This window comes from Dendrobium catenatum, unplaced genomic scaffold (assembly GCF_001605985.2).
Source record: "Dendrobium catenatum unplaced genomic scaffold, ASM160598v2 original_scaffold_224352, whole genome shotgun sequence".
NCBI lineage: Eukaryota > Viridiplantae > Streptophyta > Magnoliopsida > Asparagales > Orchidaceae > Dendrobium > Dendrobium catenatum.
The window spans coordinates 203,653-231,156 of record NW_021542761.1 but is presented as its reverse complement, the minus strand read 5'-3'; the positions used below and the strand labels follow the sequence as shown (position 1 = coordinate 231,156).

The following is a 27,504-nucleotide window of genomic DNA, read 5'->3' as shown; positions in this document are numbered from 1 at the left end:
AACTTAAATATTTGATATATAAATATGATAATTTTGAGTGTAAATACCATATAATAATTAAATCCGCCTTTCATGCCCAGAATTATCCGTTGCCCTAAAATCCTCTCTTTCTCGCCTCTGTCTCTCTTTTTCCGCTTTCTTTCTCGCCTCCCAGCTCTCCTCTTTGTTCACTGAATCATGGGGAACTAGTTAGGGCCTCCAAACAGGCGATTTGATTCGTCCCATCTCTGCTTTCTAGTGTCGTGCAGCGTTGCAGGTTCATCACTGCGATTTCCGCGAGGTTTTCCCCATCTTTTAGGGTTTGACATCGATCAGATCGTCGCGATGGCGGGTCCGACGCAGTCGAAGAGGGTTTCTTGGGCCCCTGGCGTGAACCTGTGTCAGGTAAAACGATTCATGCAACCAGTCCGGTCCATGTGGCGTTTTTTGCTCTTTTAAGTGCGAATTTGTAATTCTTTTCGACGCCTTGCTTTCTATCTACCAAACCTGCCCCCTTCGATGGTACACCATGAGTTGATGCATATTCGTCTCTTCACTCATACGTTTTCCATTTCCTTTGCATTTTGGTCGTCATTTCTTGTTTGGTCTCCGTTCTGATCTGCTTTCACAATCTTATCATACCCTCGTAATCCACTGCATCCATTTTCCTATCAAGGGATTACTTGATTTTGATTTTCGGTTCAGGTTTCGACCTTTCAACTTCCCATTTCATGTTCGAGCATGGATTGAAGCTTTTTTTTTTTCTCCTGAAATGTTTGTTTTGCTCTTATAGAGCGAAAACATTTTGCCTCATTGGATCATGCATGCCCAGTTTTTACTGATACTGATATAATAGAACCAATTTTTATTTCATCATTAATTGAAGAAGCTTTCAGCAAGATGATAAACAAACCGTGGGATCCTTGCAATTAACTAACTCTTGCAGTGGCATTCCCAGATCACAATTTACATTAAAAAGCAATTTTTTTTAGAAATTGGAAAATATATACTATTTATTCCGAGTAATATCTATCTGAAATTGGTTTTAATGAAAGAGAAGATTTTCCGTCTGGATAATGGAGAACCTTGCAGCTGAACATATGAGCAAATTGGCGATATGTAATACAAGATATGCAAATTACCAAACTGATGATTGTGAAATATGAGAAATCTATCAAAGTAACATTCCCTTTAGATTTGCTTCAGACTTTTGGGAATAATATGTTGAAGTTGGAATGATATCGATTTTTAGGTGTAACTTGACAATTGAAAAACTGAAATATATATGAAAAATACTGTTTAAACTGTGATTAATGTAAATTAACACTTGAAAAAGTTATAAATTGATTTATAAATCATGTTGTAATTATAAGTGACAAATACATGAATTACACGTGAAACAGGTTTATCCAGGATCTGAAGACCTCAAGTTGCCTTTGACCATTACTAAAATTTAAAGCACTTGAAGTTGTTTACAATCTTTTCTTCCGCTCCAGTTTTAGCTTCAACAAATCAGATCAAACAAAATGGAATTAGCTTACAAGTAATAAAATCTGAAACATGCAAGATAAGCGTAGGAAAAGTTTTATTCTTATCGCAGTCAATAAAATTGCAACAATAACAAGTGCAGAGGGTTTTATAACCTGGATCAAAGTTTCTGAAATAATAGCTATTTTCACTGTGAAGCAACATTTGATGCATCCATCTGGAAATTTAACTGTTCTTTTTTCCTATAACATTACACTTTGGCTAATCAACGTACAGTTGAATTCTTAAAGAAAGAACTTAATGAAAATGCGAAAAGGTTCAAGTCTAAATTTGAAATCTTGAATAAAGAAGTTAATGATCCAAGAATATATTTTGAGCTTAAGGTTAGGTGAAAAAGCTTCAACATCTAATCATATAATAAGTGCTTGCCCTCCTTAAATTGTTCACTTCCCAAGTGCATACTCTGAAATGAAGAATTTATCATGGTGCATTTAATACTTTTTGATCATATCTAAAAGTGATGCCATTAATAATAATTTACATGATCACTATAATATACAGTATACCTCAACATTGTCTTTGTTAGGTCCCAAGTCCTGGGTGAGAAACGTGGAGAGTTGCGTTAGTAGTCGACAGCCAGCGTAAAACTTGTCGAATAATCATGACTTGAATCCTTTAACTATGATATACCTCACTTATATGATTAAGAATAAAGAGGAACATGTAGAATTTGATTCTAACAGGAATGAAGCAGCAATTTCTAATGATTAATTTTTTATTAATGGGTTCTACACCATGTATTATGAACCACTTAAACAGAAAACATCAATATTTGTTATATATTGTGCTCCTGCATGATAAGAAGATATAAGGACAATATGATATTGATATTTAATACAGTAAATATTGAGAAAAACATGAGAAGGAAAACGCTTGGAAAATCTAAGATGTGACGCACATAGTAATTCCCACACTGTTATGTTGGTAATAAGCTTGCATCCATGCATGCATATTATGCCGGCATTTAGGAATGCGTTTATATGTATGAGGATATTTTTCTTTGTGTATAAATATTTAGGTATATAGAAAACCTTTTCAGCAGAGATGTTTCACGTTAGGTAGAGTGTTCTCTTTAGAATTGCTATACAAAGCCTAATTCATATCATCATCAACTGATTGCAATTTTCTACACATAATTCATAGAAGTCATGCTAATCGCTTCAAAGCAAAACATTCAAACAAATAATAACTGAGCAATGGGGTGCCTTGCAATTTTTAAAAACATACTTCATAAAAACCAAGTTAATCACTTAAAGCCAAACATTTAAACAAATAGTAACCAAGCAATGTAAACCGCAAGGAAGAATCGCTAACTATTCAATGGAGTGACTTGGGCTGCGTCTTACCATATCGCACTGTATCTGGTTCAAGAGCTTATTTTGTGGACCATGTCCCACTGTTATATCTGCTATCTGCTGCGTTTCCTTGCAGACTTGAATCTGATGTGTTTCAGATATGGATGCTTTGGCCGTAAGATTTTTTTGCGTTTCCTACTTTTTAAGCACACTTGTTATATTAAAGGTTAAAATGCCAATATTTTCATGTTTTAACATTTGATTAGCGGTTTCTAAGCCCTTCATATATTTTGAAATGCTTAAAGGAGAAAGCTTTGGCTCCTGTGATTAATTCATGAAAACATGGTAGGATTTTCATATTCATTCTGCTTTTGATGGCCAACCCGAGCCAATTCAATGCTGCATATTTTAGTTTAAGGGACTTAAATGGCATATAGATGTCTAGATACAACTGTGGTCTGGATAAACTTATATTTTTTGTCCTTTCAAAACTTCTTTTCTACGGTGTTGAATGGAAAAAAGGGAAACATTTCAGTGTCGTTGTGTTTGGTTTTTCATTAAGTTGTAAGTTGCTATTGATGTTGGGGATAAGAACCATAAAACGTGGTCCTTGTTTCTGCTGAACTAATATTTTTATGAATCATACATAGATAATTAAATTATGCTGGCCAACTTTTCTTCTGACATGTTCCACACCATAAGAGGCAAGCAATGTCATAATGTCATGTTTTAGCTTGGTCATGTATATGTGTTCAGCTTATTTGATAAAATTCTTTTAAATTGCAGTTGAAAGTGCTATAAGGGTTGCATTAGTAAAAAAAAAGTTATGATAATTATGAGTTGACAGAAATATAAACTTTGATATGGTATAAATTTTATTAATTATAATACAATATCCCTATCTTATTTAGTTTATAGTTTAATTAATTAATAAGATAGGAAAAGCTAACATCTGTAAAGTTTTTTTTGGAAGCTACCCAAAATATTGCAATGAAAGAAAGCTGTTTTAAAGCTTTTATACAATTGAGCTTTTTCTTATAGTTGCTACACTACATTACTTAAAACTGTATGTGCTGTTCCAGAAAGCAGCAGCAGGAAAAAGCTATAAAAAATGAAGCCTTAAGGCCAGCTTGATATATAAATGTAAAAAATGGAATGCTTCAAATGAATCAGCATTAGGTCTTTATGCATGGTTCATGGAATTCCTTGTGCTCTTTATGACTTGAGCCTGCATTCATTTTGACTTTGGCTAGTAATATTTACTGCTAACTTGAGATATAAATAGCATCTGTATGGAATTTGGATCCTTATTCTACCTTTCCATACAAATCTTTAGTGGTAGATGAGCCTAAGATGTTACAAATTTATTTATAAGAACGAAATTCAAAATTGGCAATATTTCTCTAAGAAAGAAGTGTGGCAGAGTTTCCGTAGAAGATTTTGCCTCAATTTTAATAAAAGGTAGTGCAAGCTAGGTCAGACACGGGATGATTCAAATGTTTCAAATGATTTTGTCAAATGCATTCACTTCAACAATTAGCCCAGGGCCTAACGGTATTCTTTCAATCACGAATGCTATGATATAAAATTTTTGACTACCAATTTCTTGGAGCAGGCCAATGACTGAACCTATTATTGGACTAGCTTCAGCATCTAATTTAAACAAACATACATTAGCAGCTAAAAAGTTATGACTCAGATGGGTAGTTGGCCAAGAATTTGAATTTTGCTGAACCATCATGATTACTTTTGGCAACATGAGTGGGCCTGTTTCTGAAATTGTCATATGCTTTGGGCCCCAAAAGGTCATTTATGGATGCCTAATGTCCTCTTTGCGCCACCTGGGCCTTTTTTTTTAGCAAACTGTACCACTAAAATGAATAAATGTCTATTGAATTGAATAAACCTATATCCATTATGTGGAATATTTTGTGGAGTGTGTCATGCTATCATCGCATTAAACCATGTTAGTCAAAATAATAAAAAATTCAAAAGTACATTGTATTCTTAATTCCAAAATCTAGTTAAATTGACCATCTTAAATAAAACACTCAAAAGAAATGTTTAAATAATTGTTCATATATAGCCTAGATATATTCTAGTGCTTTATCTTTTCTTCTTTTTTCAAGCTCTTTTTTTAATTATTGTACTAGTAATCCTCCATCTATTAATGCATCTATTTGAACTCAAATTCTTAATTCTCAAGATTTACTATCATAAAACTTCAAGCTCTTGAATCTACATTTCATTTATCAAGCCTTCTAGCACACATCATTCCAAAGTAAGGCATTTTAACTATTATCATCCATCTCTCAAGTCGAGGCAAAGTGCTTGCCTCGTTGCTTAGCATCTTGAGGCAAGGTGATCGGCAGGCCTCACCTTGCCTTGATTGACATCTAAGAGATATTTTTTAGTTTCATAATTTTTAAAAATTCTCACCTAATTTGATTTGGTGCACATAGAGAAAAGTTGAGTATCAAACAATTATTAATGTCTTTAAAAGCATTTTTGATTGAGCATTGGCTACTTTTTGAGTAGTTGTTGAGTAATTGAAGATATTTCAGTTGCAATAATATTACATCAAGAATCAACATTTTATATCTTTTTGTCTTGGCTATGAAAATACCTGAGAAGAATATATGAGGTGAAGTTACTTGGTGTATGCTTGTGGAAAATAACATAATGTAAATTGGTGGGAATTATTGAAATAAATGGGAAAGTGAAGGCAATGGAAAATGTTTAGAAGATAAAAGCTCTTTAGATGGTAAAATGAAGATTAAGTATATAATATTTTATTTTAGTGGATATGATATTTATAATTATCCTAGAAAATATACTTCTTAAGACTAACCAACACATTATAGCACAAGAGTTCTTGAAGATGTAGAGCATGGCACTGGGTGTGACTATTGCTACATAAAAATAATACACTTTATTAAAAAATAAAATTTAATCAATAATTCAACATTGTAATTTCATAAAATTAATCTAATAACCTAAGTTGAAAAACATCCTTAAAAATAAGTGTAATATATGATTGCTTAATTTTATTAGAGCATGCTAATTAAACAAAAAAGATTAAAAATAAAATATCATGATAAAGAATAAGATTGGGAGATGAAATACTCAATGTCATTAACATACATAATAATAAAATTAAATACTACTACAACAACAAAAACATCAAGCCTTTATCCTACTGTGGGTTCAGCTACATGAATCCTTTTTCTTTATTGTGCCCTTTTAAAAGTTAAATTCTCATTTAAATTTAATAAAAAACGGTCATTTCTAATATTTTTAAACCAAGTCTTTTTAGGCTTACCACTATCCTTCTTAACCTAAGTCAAATCTATTACATCTACTTTTCTAACCGGGTCATCGGAAGATTGCTGTTTTATGACCAAATCATTTAAGGTGACTCTCTCTAATCTTATCTTCCACTGGAGCTACTCCAACCTTTTCACATATATGCTTATTTCGTATCCTGTCTCTAAGAGTAAAACCACTCATCCACCTGAGCATTCTCATCTTTGCAATACTTAACTTAATATTATGCTTCTTTTTAAATGACCAACATTCTGCACCATAAAGCATTGCAGGTCTAACCACTATCTTATAGAATTTTTCCTTAAGTTTGAGGGGGACTTTTCTATCACACAATAAGCCCGATGCATTCCTCCACTTCATGCATCCAACTTGAATTATACTACTAATATCCCTATCTATTTCATCATCACTTTGAACAATAGACCCAATATATCTAAAATGTGTACTCTTATTAATGATTTGATCACCCAAAGTCATAATCTCCCCTCTATAACTATTTTTACTTAAATTATATTTTATATATTCAGTTTTAGATCTACTCAAATGAAAGTCTTTAGACTCTAAAGTTGGCCTCCATAATTCAAGTTTATCTTCAACTCCCTCTCTAGTATTATCAATAAGAAGAATATAATTATCAAAAAGCATACATCGGTGTACCACCTCTTGCAAATATCTAGTGAGAACATCCATGACTAAAGCAAAAAAGATATGGGCTTAAGGTTGATCCTTGATGTAATCCAACTGAAATAGAAAAATACTTGATCAAACCACCTTGTGTCTGGATACAATTAACAACTCTTACATACAAATCCTTACAACAACATCAAGCCTTTATCCCACTACGTGGGGTCGGCTACATGAATCCCTTTTCTCCATTGTGTCCTATTAAAAGTCAAATTCTCGTTTAAATCTAATAAATAAAGGTCATTCCTAATAATTTCTAACCAAGTCTTTTTAGGTCTACCCCTACCTTTCTTAACATAAGTCAAATATAATACCTCTACTCTCCTAAACGGGTCATCGAAAGGCTGTCGTTTTATGTGACCAAACCATCTAAGGCGATTCTCTCTAATTTTATCTTCTACTGGTGCTACTCCAACCTTTTCACGTATATGCTCATTTCGTATCCTATCTCTAAGGGTAAAGCCACTCATCCACCTGAGCATCCTCATCTCTGCCACACTTAACTTAGTATTATGCTTCTCTTTTAATGGCCAACATTCGGCACCATAAAGCATTGCAGACCTAACTACCATCTTATAGAATTTTCCCTTAAGTTTGAGGGGTACATTTCTATCACATAACAAGCCCGATGCATTCCTCCACTTCAACCATCCAACTTGAATTCTGCTGATAATATCCCCATATATTTCACCATCACTCTGAACAATTGATCCAAGATATCTAAAACGTGTACTCTTATTAATGACTTGATCGCCCAAAGTCACAATCCCCTCACTAGGTCTATTACTACTAAAATTACACTCCATATATTCCGTTTTAGATCTACTCAAACGAAAACCTTTAGACTCTAAGGTTGACCTCCATAATTCAAGTTTACCTTTAACTCCCTCTCTAGTCTTATCAACAAGAAGAATATCATCAGCAAAAAGCATACACCAAGGTAGATCCTCTTGCAAATGTCTAGTGAGAACATCCAATACTAAAACAAAAAGATATGGGCTTAAGGCTGATCCTTGATGTAACCCAACGGAAATACTTGGTCAATTCACCTTGTGTTTGAACACAAGTAATAGCTCCTGCATACATATCTTTAATGATTTGAATATAAGCATTATTGACTCCTTTCTTTTCAAGAACTCTCCATAGCACTTCTCTTGGAACTTTATCATATGCTTTTTCTAAATCAATAAATATCATACGTAGATCCTCCATATTCTCTCTATACTTCTCCATCAAACCTCTCAATATATATATAGATTCCATAGTAGACCTACCCGGCATGAATCTAAATTGATTTTGAGAAACGTTAGTATCACGCCGCAACTTATGCTCCATAACTTTCTTCCATAGTTTTAAAGTATAACATATTAACTTAATTCCTCTATAATTTACATAATCTTGTGCATCACTTTTATTCTTAAAAATATGAATTTAACAACTCATTCTTCACTCATCTGACATTTTTTTAGTTAAAATAATATTAAAAAGTTTAGTAAGCGAAGAAATTCCTTCTTTCTCCTAAGCATTTCCACACCTCTATTTGGATATCATCAGGTCCAACAGCTTTTTCACACTTCTTTTTATTTAAAGTCTCTTTAACTTCAGTTTTACTAATACGTCAATAAAAAGGAACAAAAAATATTTTCATTTAGGGTGTTAAGGTCACTAAAGTCAATCGTATTATCACAATCTTCATTGAATTGCTTATCAAAATATCTCATCAACCTCTATTGAATATCCTCTTTTAATAAAAACACTTTTTGATCTTCATTCTTAGTGCACTTTACTTGAATTAAATCCTTACTGCTCTTATCTCTTTGTTTGGCTAACTGATACATATATATTTCGTCCTTCTTGATATCTAGTCTATTATATAAATCATTAAAGTTAAAATTTTTGCATCGTATATTGCTTTCTTATACTTCCTAAAGGTCTCTTTATTTCTTTCCCAATTATCAGAATTTTACATCTAAATCAATTTTAATTACAAATCTTTTTTTTTTTTATCTTTTCTTGAACATTTTGATTCGACCACCAATTATTTTAACTATTAGGAGATTTTTCCTTTGATAATTTAAGTACATCTTTTGCAATATTCTTAATATCACTAACTACTTTTTCTCACAAAACATTAGCTTCCTTATACATAGAAAAATCTTAAGATCCAGTATCTTATTCTTAAAAATATTTTTGTTGATATTCTTTAAATGCCTCAATCTAATTCTAGAATAACGTTTTACTTTATTTATTATTTTCAGCTGATTCATCTTAAAGTTCAAAATTAATAAGCGATGTTGGTGCATAAATTTTCACTTGGAATAACTTTACAATTTTTGCAATTTAAAGGATCTATTTTTCTTATAAGAAATTAATTAATTTGAGTTTTATTATATCCATTATTATAATTGATGAGATGCTTATATCTTTTTTTTAAAAAGTTATTATTTATTACAAAATCATAAGCTAAAGAAAAATCTAATATGGTCTTATCACCTTCATTAGTCACTCCAAACTCATAGCCACCATGAATGCTTTTAAAATCATTTACCTCTTTACCAACATGTCCATTTAAATCTCCTCTAATAAAAGCTTTTTTCTTTAAGAGGTATTTTTTGTATTAATTGTTCTAAGTTATTTTAAAAAAATTAATTTTGAAGTAATATCCAAATTTGCCTAAGGAGCCTAAACACTTATAATATTAATCATCTTAGCATTAACGATACTTTTTAAAACTATAATCCTATCTTAAATTCTATTAATTTTTACAACATTATTCTTTAAACTCTTATCTATAATCACACCTACATCATTTCTAGTACGACTCTTACCAGAATACTAATGTTTAAATCATAAACTATTAATCTCTTTAGTCTTCTCTCAAACCCATTTAGTTTCCTGAATACATAAAATATTTATTTTTCTATGAATTATAATATCTATTAATTTACATGTAAGGGTACCTATATTCCAAGTTCCTATTCTAATTTTAGTTTCATGGACTAGCTTCTTTGCCCACATCTGTCCATGATGTGGGAACCCTTGCCTATTTAACACTATACTCGGGCGCCGGTACATCGGCCATTGCACATTTGTCACTGTATTCAGGCCATACAGCGTGTTAGTTCCAGGGAATGCCTTAGCATTAATACAATGCATTAAAGGATTCAAGTCATGATTATTCGATAAGTTTTACGTTGGTTGTCGACTACCTAACACAACATTCAACTTTTCTTATCTAGGACTTAGGACATGACAATTGGAGTGTTAATAATAATAAAATTAAATGCAAAATATTAATGTTTAAGCTTTTATTGAAAAAAAGGATCATGAATATTCCTTAGGGAATTGCAAAGCTCAGAGGTAGGTAATCAATGTGTATAAGTTTTATATCCAAATTATAAAATTAAATAGTTGTCTTAAGAATCATCATTAGTCACAAAATACTTTCTCTACTTCATTACCATCTCCTACATTATTCTCATCTTTTTTAACAAGCATTTATTCAGTAAGGGTATCAATTCATGTTAGCAGGTTAAGCTTAACCTGAAAATTACTTAAACTGAATAGATTCAACTTGAACATGACCGCTTATTAAATGTGTTGAAAATTTTATCATGGACTTAACTCGATTAAGTTCGAACTGGACCTGACTCGACATGGTAAGAACTTGAGACATGTCCATCTTTGTTAGTAGCCTTATTCCAATTATCTGGGGTTGGCATTATGAATCTTCATTTTTTATTTTTTCTTGCTGATTGCTGTTTGGGATATTAAAGGTATTTTTTTAAAAATCATTTTGGTAAACTTCTATCCATATAATCTTTAGAACTATCCATTTTTTTCTAGTCCTCTGACACTAACTATATCTTGTTGTCTAACAGACACATTTTGTACTTATTAGTGCTTGCATCTAAATCTTCCAGTTTATTTGTACTTGCCGTATTTTTAGTAAGTGTTACTCCAACCTTTCCTTTAGAATAATTATTCTTTATCCTTTATAATTTTGCCACACATTTATCTTAATATTCTCATTTCTACGACACTCAATTTTGATATTAAAATTTTTTGCATGGCTAGACATGCTGATCTATACAATATCATTGGCCTAAATGTGGATTTTATAAAATTTTCCTATAACCCTAAATGTGGATATTTTCTGATAAACTTTGGTGATCCTTCTACATTTTAATCATCCAGCTTTCATTCTAGTTGTTATATCCCCATTTTTATCTCTTTTTCTCTATATAATAGATCTAATATAATTAAACTTATCACATCTAGATATCACTCATATTCTAATAACATTAAATGATTTTTGCTAATATCAAGCACATTAAAGTTGTATGTCATTTATTCAGTTATTATTCTATTAATTTTAAGACTTTCATCTTCATTATTATTTTTTCGCTTATTTTAATGAATTTCCCATCAAATAGAGTTAGATCATTCATAAAAGGTATATAATAGTACATCTCATTTTGAATATCATTGATAAACCTCTCCATAATCAATACAAAATGATATGGACTCAATTTTCTTTATTATAAACCTACGATAATTGAAAACTCTTGAGTTATTCCATCTACTTCTAATATTATTCCATGCTCCATCATTTGCATCTTTAATAGCATCATCATACTCCGTACTTCTGCCACACATACATGCTTTAATGTATGTACTTTAAATTAATTCCTGTGGAACTTAATCATATACTTCTTGATAAAAAATATATATATGAGGATTTTTATCAATATTTCACCATTAATTTAATGTGTAATTCTATTTAATAACAGACCTTCCTAGCTTGAAATCAAATTATTTCTTTGAAATTAATATAAATTTATAAGCATATAGTCCCAGGGGCGGATCCAACTTCTTTTTTCAGGGTGGGCAAAATAATATTTTTTTGTGGGGGATAGGCAAAGATGCTTAAGATTGATACAATTATGGCAAAAAAGATTTTTGAGGGGGGGGGGGGGGGGGGGGGGGGTATTTGGGGGGGGGGGGGAGGTGGAGGGGGTAAAAATGCCCAAAATATCCCCTCTAAATATTTAAATTTTTTTTATGCCCACCCTGATTCCATGGTGGATCTGCCAATGTATATTCCATTACTCTCACATAACTTTATTGTATGACTCATACAATTGATTCCTTCATATTTCATACAATCTCGACTAGCATCTTTGATTTGAAATATTGGTATTAAATTTTTTTCTTCTCCAATTATTTGGTGTCATTTTGTTTTTCAAAATTCTATTGAAAACATTTGTCAACCAAATTACAACATCTCCCATAAATCTCCAAATCTCAATTAGTTAACTCAATTGGACCGAAAGCCTTACTTTAATGCATATATTTAGAGTTAACTTCATTTTATTTTCTTAGATCAATCAGTAATATGCCTAATTATATTATTTATTGTACTCTTACAGAATAATTTCTTCCTTGAGTATCTCATTTAGTAATTTCTCAAATCAACATTTATATTTTTTCTTGCCGTCTTCTTTAACTAAGATGCTATTATCCTCATTTTTAATGTATCCTTGATTAAAATCCCTAGATCTCTTATCTCATGTCTTAGCTATTCTATCTCTCATTTTTTCCTTTAATACTAAGCTCATTATATAAATAATTAATATATATGTATATTATTCACTATCCTCTTTGCAAAACTCGTTATTTTTTTTATAATAATTATAAGCCTCAAAATTACTCAAATTTCCTACTTTTTTGGTGGCAAAGAAATCATTAATAACCAATTTTATTGCTAAAAATTAATAATTTTGAGATAGCTTTGTGGAAAAACAAGAAAGCATAGACCGAGAAATGATTATAGAGGCAATACAGGATTATCAGTTGTTTAAGATAAGGTAAAGGTAAACTTATATTATTTGGAAATGTATGATATAGGGTATATGATGCATCCATAAGATTAGTTGATAAAATTGACATTGAAGATTATCAAGTATAATGGATGGACCAAATATAAGATAGGTAGAAGTTGTACAATTTTTTGAGTTTATCAATTAAATTTAATGAGTGTTAATGATTTTTAGGGTATTTTGAAGTTTGTCATTACTAAATTTGCAGTAGCTTACTGATGTGCCATATTTTGGGAGAATTACATACATATCTTTTAAAAACTTCTCTTATTTATATATTAAACACCCAAGCATGGATAAAAAACATATGTATTTTGGTGTCATGATTAAATTATTGAGAATTTAATGAAAATGGAAAATGTAAGTTGTAGTTTTGTTGTGTTCTTTGAGATTTATCTGGTATTATTATAAATAGAAGCAATTGGTGTTATTTTTTCAAGTGGACAAAACTTTAATGTTAAATGGGAAATTTTCTTCTTGTTTTCCATGACGAGAGCATTTGTCCTATGTATTTAGTTCCCTTGTTTCTTTTGCAAATAGTGGTTTAATTTGGCAGTGACAATGCAAGCTTATGATCAATATGGTTCTTGTGACCTGCTGCCATCTTTTAACATTGATAACTTGATCTTTTGTTGTCTATGGCCCATACTCTTCTGGTAAGTTACTTCTCCGGGTTCATAGATTTTTCTCTTCAGTAATGCATACCGCTCTTGTTACATGACATAATATGGAGTTGCTTCCATTGTTGTTATTTTAGTTTGCTTTAATCGAGGATGGAAACTGTAAAGACATTGTAGGCATTAGAATGCTTTATTTAGTTAAATTATGGTTTATATCTACAGTTCGGTTCAAGATGTGAAATCATTTTCTTTTGTTTAGTATCTGATGACTAATGATGATGACGATGAGAGGAAGGTTGATGATAGCTTGGTACCTTTGATTTACTGCTCTTGTAACCTTGATACTGTTTCAAAATTTTAAGCATCATAATATTTGAGACTTTTGAAGGCGAGAATTCTGTCGAAGATCTGATAACCAAAATTTTTAGACGCTTTTCATTTGAGCAGGATGGGGGATCAGTATTGAGCAGTAGGCTTTCGAATGTTGCTCAGAATAACTTGAGAACATTTTAATCTTGTCACAAATGTTTTGTGAATAATCTAAACATAGATTAATTGCAAATTTTACTTGAAGAAAAATACTGATGGTGTTATGATTATATGTGAGATTTCAACCTTGATACTGATTCAAAATTTTAAACATCATAATATTTGAGACTTTTGAAGGCGAGAATTCCGTCGAAGATCTGATAACCAAAATTTTTAGATGCTTTTCATTTTAGTAGGATGGGGGATCAGTATTGAGCAGTAGACTTTCTAGTGTTGCTCAGAATAATTTGAGAAAAAATTCATCTTGTCAAAAGTGTTTTGTGAATAATCTAAACATAGATTAATTGCAAATTTTTCTTGAGGAAAAATACTGATGTTATGATTATATGTAGGATTTCAACTTCTTATTCATGTTCTATAATTAAACCTAATTTAAAGCGAATTGAATTATGAAAGCGAATATTGGTTCTACTTCTACTCTTAGGTTATTGGTTAATTGCTCAAACTGGCCCCTTTGTTGGCCTATACAGCGTATGAACGTTAGTAAGCTTGTTATGTTAACTGATTAAAATGCTTGAGCATTGAATTTTCCTATGGAAATGATAACTAATACTCTTTTCCTTCAGTAACTTGTCTGGGGTTCATATTTATAAGTGGAGCATAGTATTTGGGAAGTTATGTTAGGTTCATCTTTTGGCAATAATAAAATTGGTTTTGGAGCCAATGCATTTTGTGCCATGCAATTTATCACAACCACAAATTAATATATTGATGTCTTGTACTGAAAGCCATTGTGTCGGTCTTTTCTGACAATATTGTGCTCTATGGGTGGGGTGGATTGGATTTAGCACCATATTGGAATGGAAGTGAAGGCAAGGCATTGAGAAGCAGCAATCCTTCATAGATTTTTCATTTTTAACTGGCTTGATATATAAATAACCTTCTATGAGGGTTATTATAGAACCTTAAAGAGAGCCTTGAATAATTGTGGGGTGGAGGTACAGAGGATCATCAAGGGAAAAATTGCACATTTAAAGCATTACAAAAATTGAATATTATTTTGGCTTATACTGATTATGAGAAAGCTGTTAAGTTTTATAATGAATATTGTGAGTAAAGAAAAAACTTTATCGTTTGATGACGTATACAATAAGTTTGGTAAGGGAAGAAAAATCAAGATATATAGAATAGCTTAAGATAAGAAATTAAGTATATAAAATTTTTGATCAACTTATAGAATAACTTAAGATGTATGTTAGATTGATGATCGTGCTATAATATTTAGAATATATATAGAATAGCTTAAGATAAGAAATTAAAAGTGTGGACAATATGATCTTGGTGAAAATGAAGACTTTAATAAAAGATTGAACTGTTATTTTGAGAAAGCACTAGATGAGAGATTTAAGGAAGAAGTTATTTTTGGAAGAACATAATGAATAATATAGTGAAGTATATTATTTGTTGTGGGATTCTCCTTGAGATTTGAAGAGCTATGAGGTTAGTGCATTGATATGGTGAACTAATCCATTTACTATAATATTTAGAACTAATGGGATGTCATATAATTGGAGAATAAGCATTTTTTTACCAATATTTATGAACAAATGTGGGTTCAAGATTATTTTAATCATAGATGAGTCAAATTTATGAGTTATACAATGAAGTTATGGAAGCGAGTAATATAATATAAGCTTGAAAAAACTACATCAGTTGCGAATAACCAATTTGATTTTATGCAAGGAAGATCTTCCATGAAAAGTTTTTTGTGTGAAAATAAATAATGGAGAAGTATAGAGAAATATAAAGAATAAAAAAGTGTTGCAACTCGGGCTTCTGAGTTTATGATTTTGATGATAACAAATAATATTGATTAATCTTTTATTTCTCCTAGTGTCTGTAGTGCATATTTGTTTGTGTGTTGACTAATATTTCAGGTACACCATGCACCGTTTTTTGAAGATTCAAGACTCAAAATTGTGTAGAATTGGTTATATTAAATGAGTTGGTAGTTTTCATTTCTTGAGTCAAGTCTTGTAATAATGTATGTTAGATTGATGATCGTGCACACTCACAGGGGGAGTAAAAAATGTTTTTTAATATTTTAATTTTTCTGTAAATCGTACTGTACGATCTGGTGTAACAAAAATTAATTAAAATATTTTATTTTCCTGAAAAATGTTTTTAAAATATAACTAATCTTATAGTACGATCACCACATCGTACTGGACGATCTGTTATAATTAGAAAGTCCGCCGTTCATTAAATTAGTCAAAATTTTGAATTTGAAAAATTGTTCTAATCGTAATGTACGAACATGATCGTATTGTACGATGGTTAAAATATTGCCTAATTTAATCCTGTGATTAGTCAATCAAAACGGCTTAATTTTGATATTTTGATCGTACTGTACGAACTGTATCATATTGTACGATCAACCGAGATGATTTGTCTGTCCCATGCTTCGTATTGGACGAACTGCATTTTTATTGAATTGCTCGTACAGTACTAACTGTACATCGTACAGTACTAACTGTACATCGTACAGTACGAACAAGCAAATTGAACTGTTCGTACAGTATTATCTGGACATCGAACAGCACGAACAGGCAATTGAACATTTCGTACAATACTAACTGGTGATCGTATAGCAATACGGGTCAATTTCTACACATCGCACTGGACGATCTTGCGATCATACGGTACGAACTTTGACGGATGAATTGATTTTTTTAGGGTTTTTTGAGCCATCTATTTAAGCACTCTCATAAGACTTTGTAAGGGTCTTTGACATCCATTGAAGCTTCATTTTTTTGGAGAAAATTTGAAGAGAATTTGAAAGGGAGAGGAAAGGGTGGAGTTTGAGAGAGGGAGAAGATCCTTGGAGGGGATTTCAAGGGAGTGTGAAGGAGATTTCACACGGTTGCTCCGGCGAGCTTGCACCTCAGTACCATCGGATTCAAGGTTTGTCTTGAGGGAAGTTTTGGGAAGAAGATCTCTTTGGTGTCAAAGGATCTAGCTCCTCCGCCGCACCGGGGAAGGTGGAAGTGATTTTGTAAGGGCTTATCCGCCTAGCTGTGGAGGCTAAAGGAGAACCACTAAAAGTTTAGTGTAGTACTCGGAGGGTGCCTCCTAGGAGTGGACGTAGGTCATGGTTTGACCACAACAACAACAACAATATCAAGCCTTTATCCCACTACGTGGGGTCGGCTACATGAATCCTTTTTCTCCATTGTGTCCTATTAAAAGTCAAATTCTCGTTTAAATCTAATAAAGAAAGGTCATTCCTAATAAAGACATGGTTTGACTGAACCACTATAAATCGGTGTGTTCTTTCCTTTATTATTTCCGCTCTCTATTTCCGTATTCATTTTTACTACGATTAATTGCGTGGGTGAAATTGATAATTTATCTTTTTATTGTGCATCAAGTTATAAAAAGAGTTTTCTTTTTGTTAAAGAAATTTTTAAAAATCCAATTCACCCCTCCTTTTGGCGCATCTCGCACTTTCAGTAAGGACATTTATTTATATGATTTTTATTGATCTTAAGAAAACATATGATTGAGTACTACAATAGTTATTTGGTGTACCTTTAGGCAGAAATGTATATGCCAAAGATGTGTTAATGCTATTTATGGTATATAGTTTTTTAGTTATTGTATGTTTACACCAAAGATTAGCATTAAGTTTGTTAACTTTTTATATATGTTATATAGATGCTTTAAAATAATATTCAAATAAAGATACATTGAATATGTTTTTTTAGATGATATGTGCCTAATTAATTTGAAATCTATTGAAATTAATGAAAATTTTAAATATTGGAGTGAATATTTAGAAGATAGAAATCTTTAAATAAGCAAAACAAATATTGATTATATAGTATATAGTTTAATGGTTATGAGGTTAATAATTATTATTCAATATTAAAATGTAATGCTTAGGTGGGATAGGTTTAAGTATCTTGTATCTGTTATACAAAAGAATGGAGATATAGATGAGAATATAATTTCTGAAGTTAAGGGTATATGGTTAGAATGAGGAAATGTTTTAGGAGTTTTGTGTGATAAGAATGTTATGGAGGCTTAAATGTAAATTTAATAAAACTATAGTTAGACTAATGATGTTGTATATATTTGAATTGTGGACTAAAAGGAGCCATTGATAACGAGGTTGTATAATAGAAATGAGAGTTTTAAGATAGATGTGTGGCAAAAGAAAATATTGGAGTGGTATCTATTGAAGATATTGCGTTTGAAAATAGAATTAAGTGGTTAGGACATGTTACAATTAATGGGAAAAATGGGCTTGGTAGGATAGTTAATAAAATTATTTCTGGAAGATTAGGCAGGAAATTGGTATTACTTAAGGTTACATGCATAAAACTTGTTCAAAATAATTTGCAAAAAATATATTTAACATCTTAGTCTACACTCCAGCCGAAGGAATGAAAACTAAGGATTCATAAGGCTTAACCCAAATAATAGAATTGTTCTAATGATGATGGCGATGAATGTTTTTTTTTTTAAATATTAATGTAGACTTTAATCAGAAAAAAGGACACAACAGAAGCATTAATTTAAGGAATTATACAAAGAAAATTAATGAACAATTCATATAGCACTTAACATTCAACAAAAATGAATTAAAAATGATTCATAAGGTTAATCTCAAATTGTTTAGTTTAGATGAGGCTAATGATGATGATGATGATACTTAAATTATAGTGTATTTTCTCAAAAAAAAAAAAAAAGTGTTAAATTCAGAGAATTGGATAGTAAAAATGCTTAATTTTATTGCACAAACTTATCCCTTTTTATAGATTTATGCAGGATATCTTAATAAAGAAACAAATAATTACATAATAATACATAATTGCTCTAATATAATCCTTCTTAAATCAACCATCTAAATATGAAAGGAGATCAGCGTAATCCAGGTGAGCCTCCCACAGATTCCCATCTTAGCCATGGGATCAAAATGCCAAGGGACAACTATGATTTAATAGGTGAGCCTCCCACGGATTTCCATCCTATCTGTGGGATCAAAATGCTAAGGGATGGCTAGGATTTAACACTCCCCCTACAGCTGGGGAATATAGATCTATCATTCTCAGCTTGGTAATCAGTCCCAAAAAGATAGAGTTATCGAGTCACTTGATAAGAATATCTATAAGCTGGTCTTTTGATGAGACATGGTTGATACATATAAGACCACTATCTAATTTCTCTTTTATGAAATGTATGTCCACTTCTATATGCTTGGTCCTGCTATGTTGAAACATATTATAAGTCATGCTGATTGCTAATATATTGTCACAGTGTAGCTTCATAGGTCCTTCCCACTTCATCCTTAGGTCTTTTAGAATTATCTTGATCCATAGTAGCTCACATATTTTTAAGGCCATAGCTCTATATTATGCTTCTGCACTAAATCTTGCTTCCACATTCTATTTCGTGCTTCTCCATGTAACATGGTTTCCACTAAAAAATGTGTAGTATCCTGATGTAGATCGTCTATTTACTGGTGATCCTGCGTAATCTGTATCAGTATATGCTTATGGGATTATTGTACAGTCTTTTTTGAAGAGAATCCCTTTACCTAGGTTCTCTTTAAATGGTGCAGTATTCTGTCTATAGCTTCCATATAAGTTTGCTTTGAATTTTGCTTGAACTGACTGACCATACTTACAGTAAATGCTATATCTGATATGATGTGGGAAGGGTAGATCAATTTTCTCACAAGTCTCTGGTAAGCTCCTTTATCTACATTTGGATCTTCTTTAGCTTCCCCCAATTTGAGATTTGATTCTACTGGTGTGGTGCTAGTTTACAAGCTAGTTTATCTATTTTCTTAAGAAACTCATTAATGTATTTTTTATTGTGAAATGAAGATTCCTTTGGTGGAGTGGGCCACTTCAATTCCAAGAAAATATTTTAATCTACCAAGATCTTTGATTTTAAATTCCTTTGTAAGATATTTCCTTAAAATTACTTTCTCTTTTTTATCATTCCTAGTCAAGATGATATCATCCACATAAACTAATAAAATTTTGACGTCCCCTGAGATGAGTGCTTGAAGAAAAATGTATGGTTTCCTTGGTTCTGTCGATAACCATTAAGTAGCATGACTTTTGAGAATCTTTCAAACCAAGCTCTAAGTGACTGCTTTAGCCCATATAGAACCTTTTTTAGCTTACACACTTTGTTACCCCCAGATTGTTTCTTGAATCCTGGTGGAATCTCCACAAATATTTCTTCCTCCAAATCCCCGTATATGAATGCATTTTTAACATCCAATTGTTCCAGATGTCATTTGTAATTAGCTATTAGTAAGAGCTCACGGTGTTCATCTTTGCCACAGGTGCAAAAGTTTCTTAATAGTCAATTCATACGTCTGAGTATACCCTTTCACCACCAGTCTTGTCTTATACCTTTTTAGTGTACCACCAGCTTTGCATTTCACAAAGAATACCCATTTGCAGTCGAATGATTTTTCTTCCTACTGGTAAGTTAGTAATCTCCCTTGTATTGTTCTTTTTCAAGGCACGCATTTCATTTTTGATGACACTTTTTCAATTTTCATCAAATAAGGCTTTAGAAATATCATTAGGAATATGAATATCATTTAGTGTAACAAAAAATTTTTGTGTGAATGTAAGAAGTTATGGAAGGATACAAAGTTGGTTATGGGGTACAAGGGAGGTTTGTTTTATTAACTTGTATTTACCTCAAGTTTAGGAGACGGTTCAGATTATTGGATCTGCTCTGGAACACAATTTTGGATTTGTACGCCTAGAATACACTTTTTCAATCTCTTATTATCCATAATATCTTTGTCATCAGTTTTCTTGGCTTTGATTTCAAGTTTATGTGGATTGATTTGAGGTGGAGTTGAAAGGTCAAGAGGAGCAAATTCACTTTCCCCATCTTCCTTAGTTTCAATCTCCCCTTGAAGATGAGATTTGGTGAAATAAGATTTTTTTTTATCAAAAGTAACGTCAATAGATACACAAGTTTTTTTTTTGTAGATGGATGATAATACTTATAACCTTTCTGAGTGGATGAATATCTAATAAATATACATTTGAGTGCTCTTGAAGCTAATTTTCTTCTATTTTGACTGTGAATGCCAACATAGGCAGTGCACTCAAATATTTTGGGTGTGAGGTTGTTATGGGTTCGAAATTCAGGATAAAAAGAGGAAAGAATATCCATTGGTGTTTTTAGTCTTAATGTTGTTGAAGGTAATCAGTTTATAAGATATATGGCAGACATAAGGGCTTCCCCCAGTAGAATTTGGGTACATTTTGGTGGAATAGAAGTGCAGGGGTGGAGGTCTGAAAATGACCATTTTTTTCTTTCTGCAACTTTGTTTTGTTGTGGGGTATGAATGCAGGAAGACTCATGAATGTTACATTCCTTTTGAAAGTAGGAGGATAAAGTTTGGTTAAAATAATCTTTGGCATTATCAGAATGAAATTTTCTTATTTTTACTTCGAATTGATTTTGGATCATGGTGTGAAAAATGAAAAGAATAGTGCTTACATCAGATTTATTTTTGAGGAAAAAGATCCAAGAGACTCGAGTGCAGTCATCAATGAAGGATACAAACCATCGGGCTCCTAAGATGTTAGGAATTTTTAAGGTCCCCATATATCACTATGAATAAGGTAGAAAGGGGGATGAAATCTCTCAATTTTGTTTGGAAAAGAAACTCGTTTATGCTTGGCTAACTCACAAGTTTCACAATGAAAATAATTATTTTTTAACTTGTAAAAAAGGTTTGGGTATAGATTTTTTAAGACATCAAAAGATAGATGCCTTAATATAAGATGTTGAAGTCAAATTGTAGATTTTTTATTAAATAAGGACAACATAGAATAGTCATTTATAATAATGGATTTGTTTAGCTTTTCGAGGTAGTATAGTCCTCTTTCCTTAGCAAGTACAATATTCTTCCTCAATCCCTGGTCCTGAAATAAGAAAAATAAGACTTGACAATTTCGATCACTGATAAGTTTTTGTATAGAGATTAAGTTTGTGGATAATTGAGGTACGTGGAGCACATTTTTTAGAGTGAGGGAGGGAGATAAATGTTTAACTCCTTGGCCTGCTACTGTGGTAAGAGAACCATCAGCGGTGATTATTTTCTCATCACTCAACCAAGGAGTGTAGTTGATGAAGTGGGTAGTGGAGCGTGTCATATGATCTGTGGCTTGAAAGTGCAAGAGAAGAAGATGCATATGATTTTACAAGTGTACCAGGAGTTGTTTTAGCTTATCAATATCTTCTTTGTTGAGCTCTCTAAAACTGGATTGTGTTTATAGGTTGGGTTGATTTATTATAGTGTTAGCTTGTGTTGTTCCCTTTTGTTCACTTCTTTGATTCCACTTATTACTTGGGGGCTTTTCATGTAACTTCCAGCATGTCTCATTTGTGTGTCTTAATTTCTTGCAATAGTTGCACCAAAGGGAGTCTTTGTCTTGAGGTTTTGAGAAATCTTTACCTCTTTCCTTTCATAACGCCTCGTTAGCTATCACCATTGTTGAACCTTCAACAATCTTTGGTTCCAACATTATACCTCATCAGCTTTTCTCAGTACGAATGAGAGAATTGGTCTCATTTAGTGAGGGCGTCTCCTCTTTGTCAAAGATCTGAACTCTAACTTAAACTCTGTATTTAATACTACAAGAAAGTCATACATTATCTTTCTCAATAAAGCTTTTTATGATAGCCGCATCTTCTGGACACTTAGTCTCTATGCATATGCAGTGATCAATTTCTTGCCACAAGCTTTGAAGGAGAGTGGCATATTCAGTCACTGTTTTGCTTTCTTGTTTTGTGCTTCCAACCTTGACTTTAAATTCAAAGATTTGTGCAGCATTCCGAGCTTTTGAGAAGGTTTGCCTGGCGGCATCCCATATGTCTTTTGTTGTAGATAGGAACATGAAAATATCACTAATTTCTAGAGTCATGGAATTCAACAACCATGTCATAATCATAGAGTCTGCTTCACCCCATGTCTAAAATTTGTATCTTCTTCTTTTGGTTCTATCCTAAGGAAGTGATTCATCTTTCCCTTTCCTTTCAAATAAATCTTCACAAATTGAGACCACTTGAAATAATTATTTCCATTTAAGCGATAAGAATGTTGCATATTTTGGATATCTCCTCTTTCTTGGTGTATCATAGAGTCCATTTGGTCAAAACTTTGGGAGGAATTTGCTTCAGACATTGCGGTGGTAAAGAGCAATGATGAAGGCTATATCAAGCAGGGTAGCAATGAAGGCTACGTTGGTTATAGATATGATAACAACAACAAGGGAGGTCGACAATGAAGGTATGTCAGTACAAAAGATTCAGAATTCCAGCAAAAACAATGAAGGCTCTGATACCATGTTAAATTCAGAGAATTGGAGAGGGAAAATGCTTAATTTTATTGTAGAAACTTGTCCCTATTTATAAATATATACAAGATATCTTAATAAAGAAACAAATAATTATATAATAATACATAATTGCTCTAATATAATCCTTCCTAAATCAGTCATCTAAATATGGAAGGAGATCAACAAGATCCACGTGAGCCTCCACGGATTCCCATCTTAGTCGTGGGATCAAAATGACAAGGGATGGCTAGAATTTAATAAGTGAGCCTCCCACAGATTCCCATCTTAGCCGTGGGATTAAAATGCCAAGGGACGGCTGGGATTTAACAAGTTGTTTGTGGTCATATTTGATTATAAAGGAAATCTCATGGCACCAACATGAAAAAAAGGGTAATGCGCCCGCCCATAGAACCTTATATTCAGCTTGTCTTTGTCATCATCATATAGCCTTGTCCCTATTATTTGCATTAGGCTTTATAAATTATAATTATTTATTTGTTTTGGCTGAGCGTTGTATGCGGTTTTAAATCTATTTTATCCTAATTCTTTGATGTTAGTTTTATCTACCCATACAAAGTATACATTTTCTATTATTTGTTGTCCAAATTACTTTCTATTTTCCACTATTTACATCTTCAACTATATTACTATTATACTCTCTAATATAATCATTTAACAATTAGCCTTCTTAATTTTGTCACACATTTATCTTAATATTCTCTTTTTTGCCACGCTGAAATTGACAATGAGCTTCATTTTACAATCCAATACTCGGACCACATAACATAGGCAAATTATTGGGTCAGGTGACCAAACGCAGAGATAGGTCCAGATATTAATAAAATATTATTTTAAATTTAGCGCAAGTAAAGCGCAAGTCAAAAAGCAGGTAAAGCGCAGGTAAAGCGCAAGTAAAGCGCAAGTCAAAAAGCAGGTAAAGCGCAGGTAAAGTGCAAGTAAAGCGCAAGTCAAAAGCGCAGGTGACGCGGTAAATTTTTATTGGATGTCCGAACTTATTTTTCGCCTCCGGTCACCTGACCCAATAATTTGCCCATAACATAAAGGCCTACTTGTAGGTTTATAAAAAAACGATTCTCCATGGTCCCTTGTTTCTTCGTAAGAGCAGATTTGATTTTACATGTACGAGGTATATAACACCTTAAATTTTCACACACTTGAAGATGAGAGGGATGCAGGAAAGGCCAATGAGATTATGGAAGCGAGGGCACTATGGTTGTGAGCTATGTAGTTTCATCCAACATGCGATGTAATGCTAATAGTAATCAAAACAATCCAATGCGAATGCTTACTCGAGGGTGAAAAAATAAGGGGTCTACATGTAAGGTTTTAAAACTAAATGGCTTTATTTTCCACGTTAAATTGAGGGTTTCTTGAGCATGCTTATCGAAAAAAGCATAATGTTTTCGTTTAATTGTGGTTATCAAATGATTCTGTAAACTTAGAAAACACAAAATTTGCCCTGCATCTTTTAAGATCTCTGGTTTATCCATCATGGATTTTTAGCACTAAAGCTCTCCTGCTCGAGAAATTATTAGGTTCGGATGCTGGACAGAGAGAATCATCCGGATTTCTCTCTGTCTACAGTAAAATCGTTCTTACTGTAGCAACTGCGCTTTTACTGTAGACATGGAGAAATCCGAATGATTTTCTCTGTCCGGTGTCCGTCCGGTGTCCGCACCTAATAATTTGTCCTCTTGCTCAGGCTAGTTGATTCTTGATACTTATATTAATTGACCCTCCTTGCAGTCAGAAATATCTTATTTCCTTTTTATTATGTTAAAAATTAATGTGTGGGAACTGCTTTATGTCCATGCCATATTTTTGTAAGAACTGTGCTATATTATCTGCCTAAAAGTTATCATTGGCCACAATCCCACCCCCATTCCATCTCAGTAAAATGAGAAATTCGAAAATTGTGCACTTTTTCATATCAGATGCCTTTTCATTGCGCAGGTCAGATTATTTTTGTCAGAGGATGCTCCCTTCCAATCTGGACTAGGAAGCCAAGATCATCTACAGGCAAAGGCTGCATCTCAATTGCACTTAAGTAGTGCTGCCTCTGATGACTCCGTGCCTCCTGGTTTTGAGGCACTTCATAAAAGCCAGATTCAAAGAAACATTCCTTCGATCAAATGGCAATCCCCACCCAGCGTAAGCTTTTTTCTTTTTCCATCTAACATGAAAAACTATGAGCTTTATCTTTTGCTTGAAGTGATCTACCTTCAAAATTACATCTAATATAAGTTCTTCATCCAACTCTTTAGCATTGGTTGAAACCGGAATGGCTAGTCGTAACTGGTGAAGAAAGCCAGGAGATCGCCTCGCAGGACCGTAGACAGCTTGGAGTTCTGGAAGCAGTTTATCCTCGTTTATCTTCTATACCTCCAGAGTAAGCTTTCTCTTCTTTGCTGTTGTTGTACTACTCTGCGGCTTTGCTGCTTCTGCTCTACTAGCTAACATGAAATAATTTTCAGTCCCTGTGTCTCTACCGACGTTCAACTCGTTCAATTTGATGATTCCCAAACCCTTCTTATCCCAATAGTTGCAGTAGAAGATGAGGACATAACTGACCAAGAGGCAGTAGCAGCACCAACTACCATACCTTCTTATTTCATACCTCCTGTAGCAGCAGCACCTGAGCACTCACTCCCCAGCTCAATTCCTCCTATTCCAAATCTTCCTCCAGTTCAAAAGCCACTATCCCTCAGTTCTGAACCTGGGCCTGGTACAAGCGTTAAGCCTGATATTGCAGCTGCTGCCTCTGCTGCATTCACAGCAATCATGCGGAGCAATGAGGAAGGTAGTCTGATTGACCGAGACCTCCTCATCAAAATCCTAAGGGACCCAAGTATGGTCGGAAAGTTGGTCTCAGAGCGTTCAGCCCCTACGCAGACTCCATTGCCAGCACAGCCTCCTTCACAGATAGCTTCTGGTGCCACTAACAGTGCTTATCCAATGCATATCCTTGTTCCAACTCCAGCTCCCAGTCTCAAACCGCCGCCGCCGTCGTCTTCAACCACTATCCCCATAAATATACCGACAGTTCGGCCCAAAGCTCCTCCAACTAAGGATGTAAACTACTACAAGAGTTTGATTCAGAAGCACGGCGGTGATCGGCACGAGTCGACTGAACCAGCTCCACTGCCATACGAAAACCGCCATGATTATCATAGCAACCCCTTGGGATCTATATATGGAGAGGGTGCCGGCCGCAGAAAACCCAAAATTGAGAAGTTGTGCGCGTACTTCAACACTCCTAGAGGTTGCAGGGAGGGGTCCCGTTGTTCTTACCTGCATGATTCATCAACATCAAAGAAGATTGAGCATCAGAGGGCGTCAAAGAGAATCAAATTTGATAGATGAATTGGTTACAGAAAATGACCTGTTTTCTGTCACCACCACTTGATTTTTGTTTTGTTCTTGTTTAGGCATTTTTGTGCATAAACTGGTCTTTCATCTAATTATATATTTTGAGTGCACCACGTTTAGCCTTGCAGCCACCCTTCTTATAGCTTTGTTGCTGTGTTTTTTCACTGGGGAAGGTGTTTTGCAAGCATGAAAAAGAGGAACTCTGGTAAGAATTGTTCATCATTTTCTTGTAGATTAATATTAGCAACGTTTAGAGCTAGATTTTATGATGGATTTTCTCTTCCTTCATGCATTATATTCGAAGGTTTGTAAGGCTTTTTTTGATACTTTTGGCGTGCATTATTTTTTTTTGCAAAATAAGAATAGAAGAATTTGGTTGTTTGCATTTATATGAATAGGAACCGCCTGTGTTTTCCAACATTTATATGAATTCTGCATAACAATCACTTCGAATAAATTTGCCAGTTGATGATGCATCAAAAGCGGATTTATAACTTCGATTGCTCATGAGGAAATCATTCTCATCTATTCATGCTTGTTTAGTTTGGTGAAATTATTCTGTGCGGATACGGATGCCGTCCGAAGGCGTATCAGAGTATGTAATGTCACCTCTTTACCACGACTATGCATCTACTATATACTAGGTGATGTAGCACATTCTGATTCGTCTCTGAACGGACCAGTGTTTGCATAGAATAATTTCCTTTAGTTTGAGTCCAAATAGATTGAAATAAAACACTTAAAATATAGTTAGAAATTTCATGATATTGTTTGAGAGATTAAATGATTTATAAATCTCGTGTGTTTATGGTTAAAATGAACATCCCGATAAGAGGAATCTAATAAGTTTAAAATCATGTATTTATATGTTTGAAGATGATCTACCATTAATAAAATT

The 27,504-nt window shown here is 33.0% G+C and overlaps 1 protein-coding gene across 1 annotated transcript; it reads left to right on the top strand.

The window, feature by feature from the left end:
* Nucleotides 1–97: 97 nt before the first annotated feature.
* Nucleotides 98–26,927, top strand: LOC110100553 (zinc finger CCCH domain-containing protein 30). The gene is made up of 4 exons (XM_020828113.2): nucleotides 98–384; nucleotides 25,191–25,388; nucleotides 25,502–25,626; nucleotides 25,712–26,927. Exons 1-4 carry the CDS (start codon nucleotides 325–327, stop codon nucleotides 26,598–26,600), a joined length of 1,272 nt encoding a protein of 423 aa, XP_020683772.1. The 5' UTR covers nucleotides 98–324; the 3' UTR covers nucleotides 26,601–26,927.
* The last annotated feature ends 577 nt before the right edge of the window (nucleotides 26,928–27,504 follow it).

Excerpts from the sequence above, each read along its gene's own strand:
- LOC110100553 (XM_020828113.2), top strand. The coding sequence starts at position 325 with ATGGCGGGTCCGACGCAGTCGAAGAGGGTTTCTTGGGCCCCTGGCGTG. Across the intron at positions 385-25,190 it reads CTGGCGTGAACCTGTGTCAG|GTCAGATTATTTTTGTCAGA; the intron begins GTAAAACGATTC and ends TTCATTGCGCAG. Across the intron at positions 25,389-25,501 it reads AATGGCAATCCCCACCCAGC|CATTGGTTGAAACCGGAATG; the intron begins GTAAGCTTTTTT and ends CCAACTCTTTAG.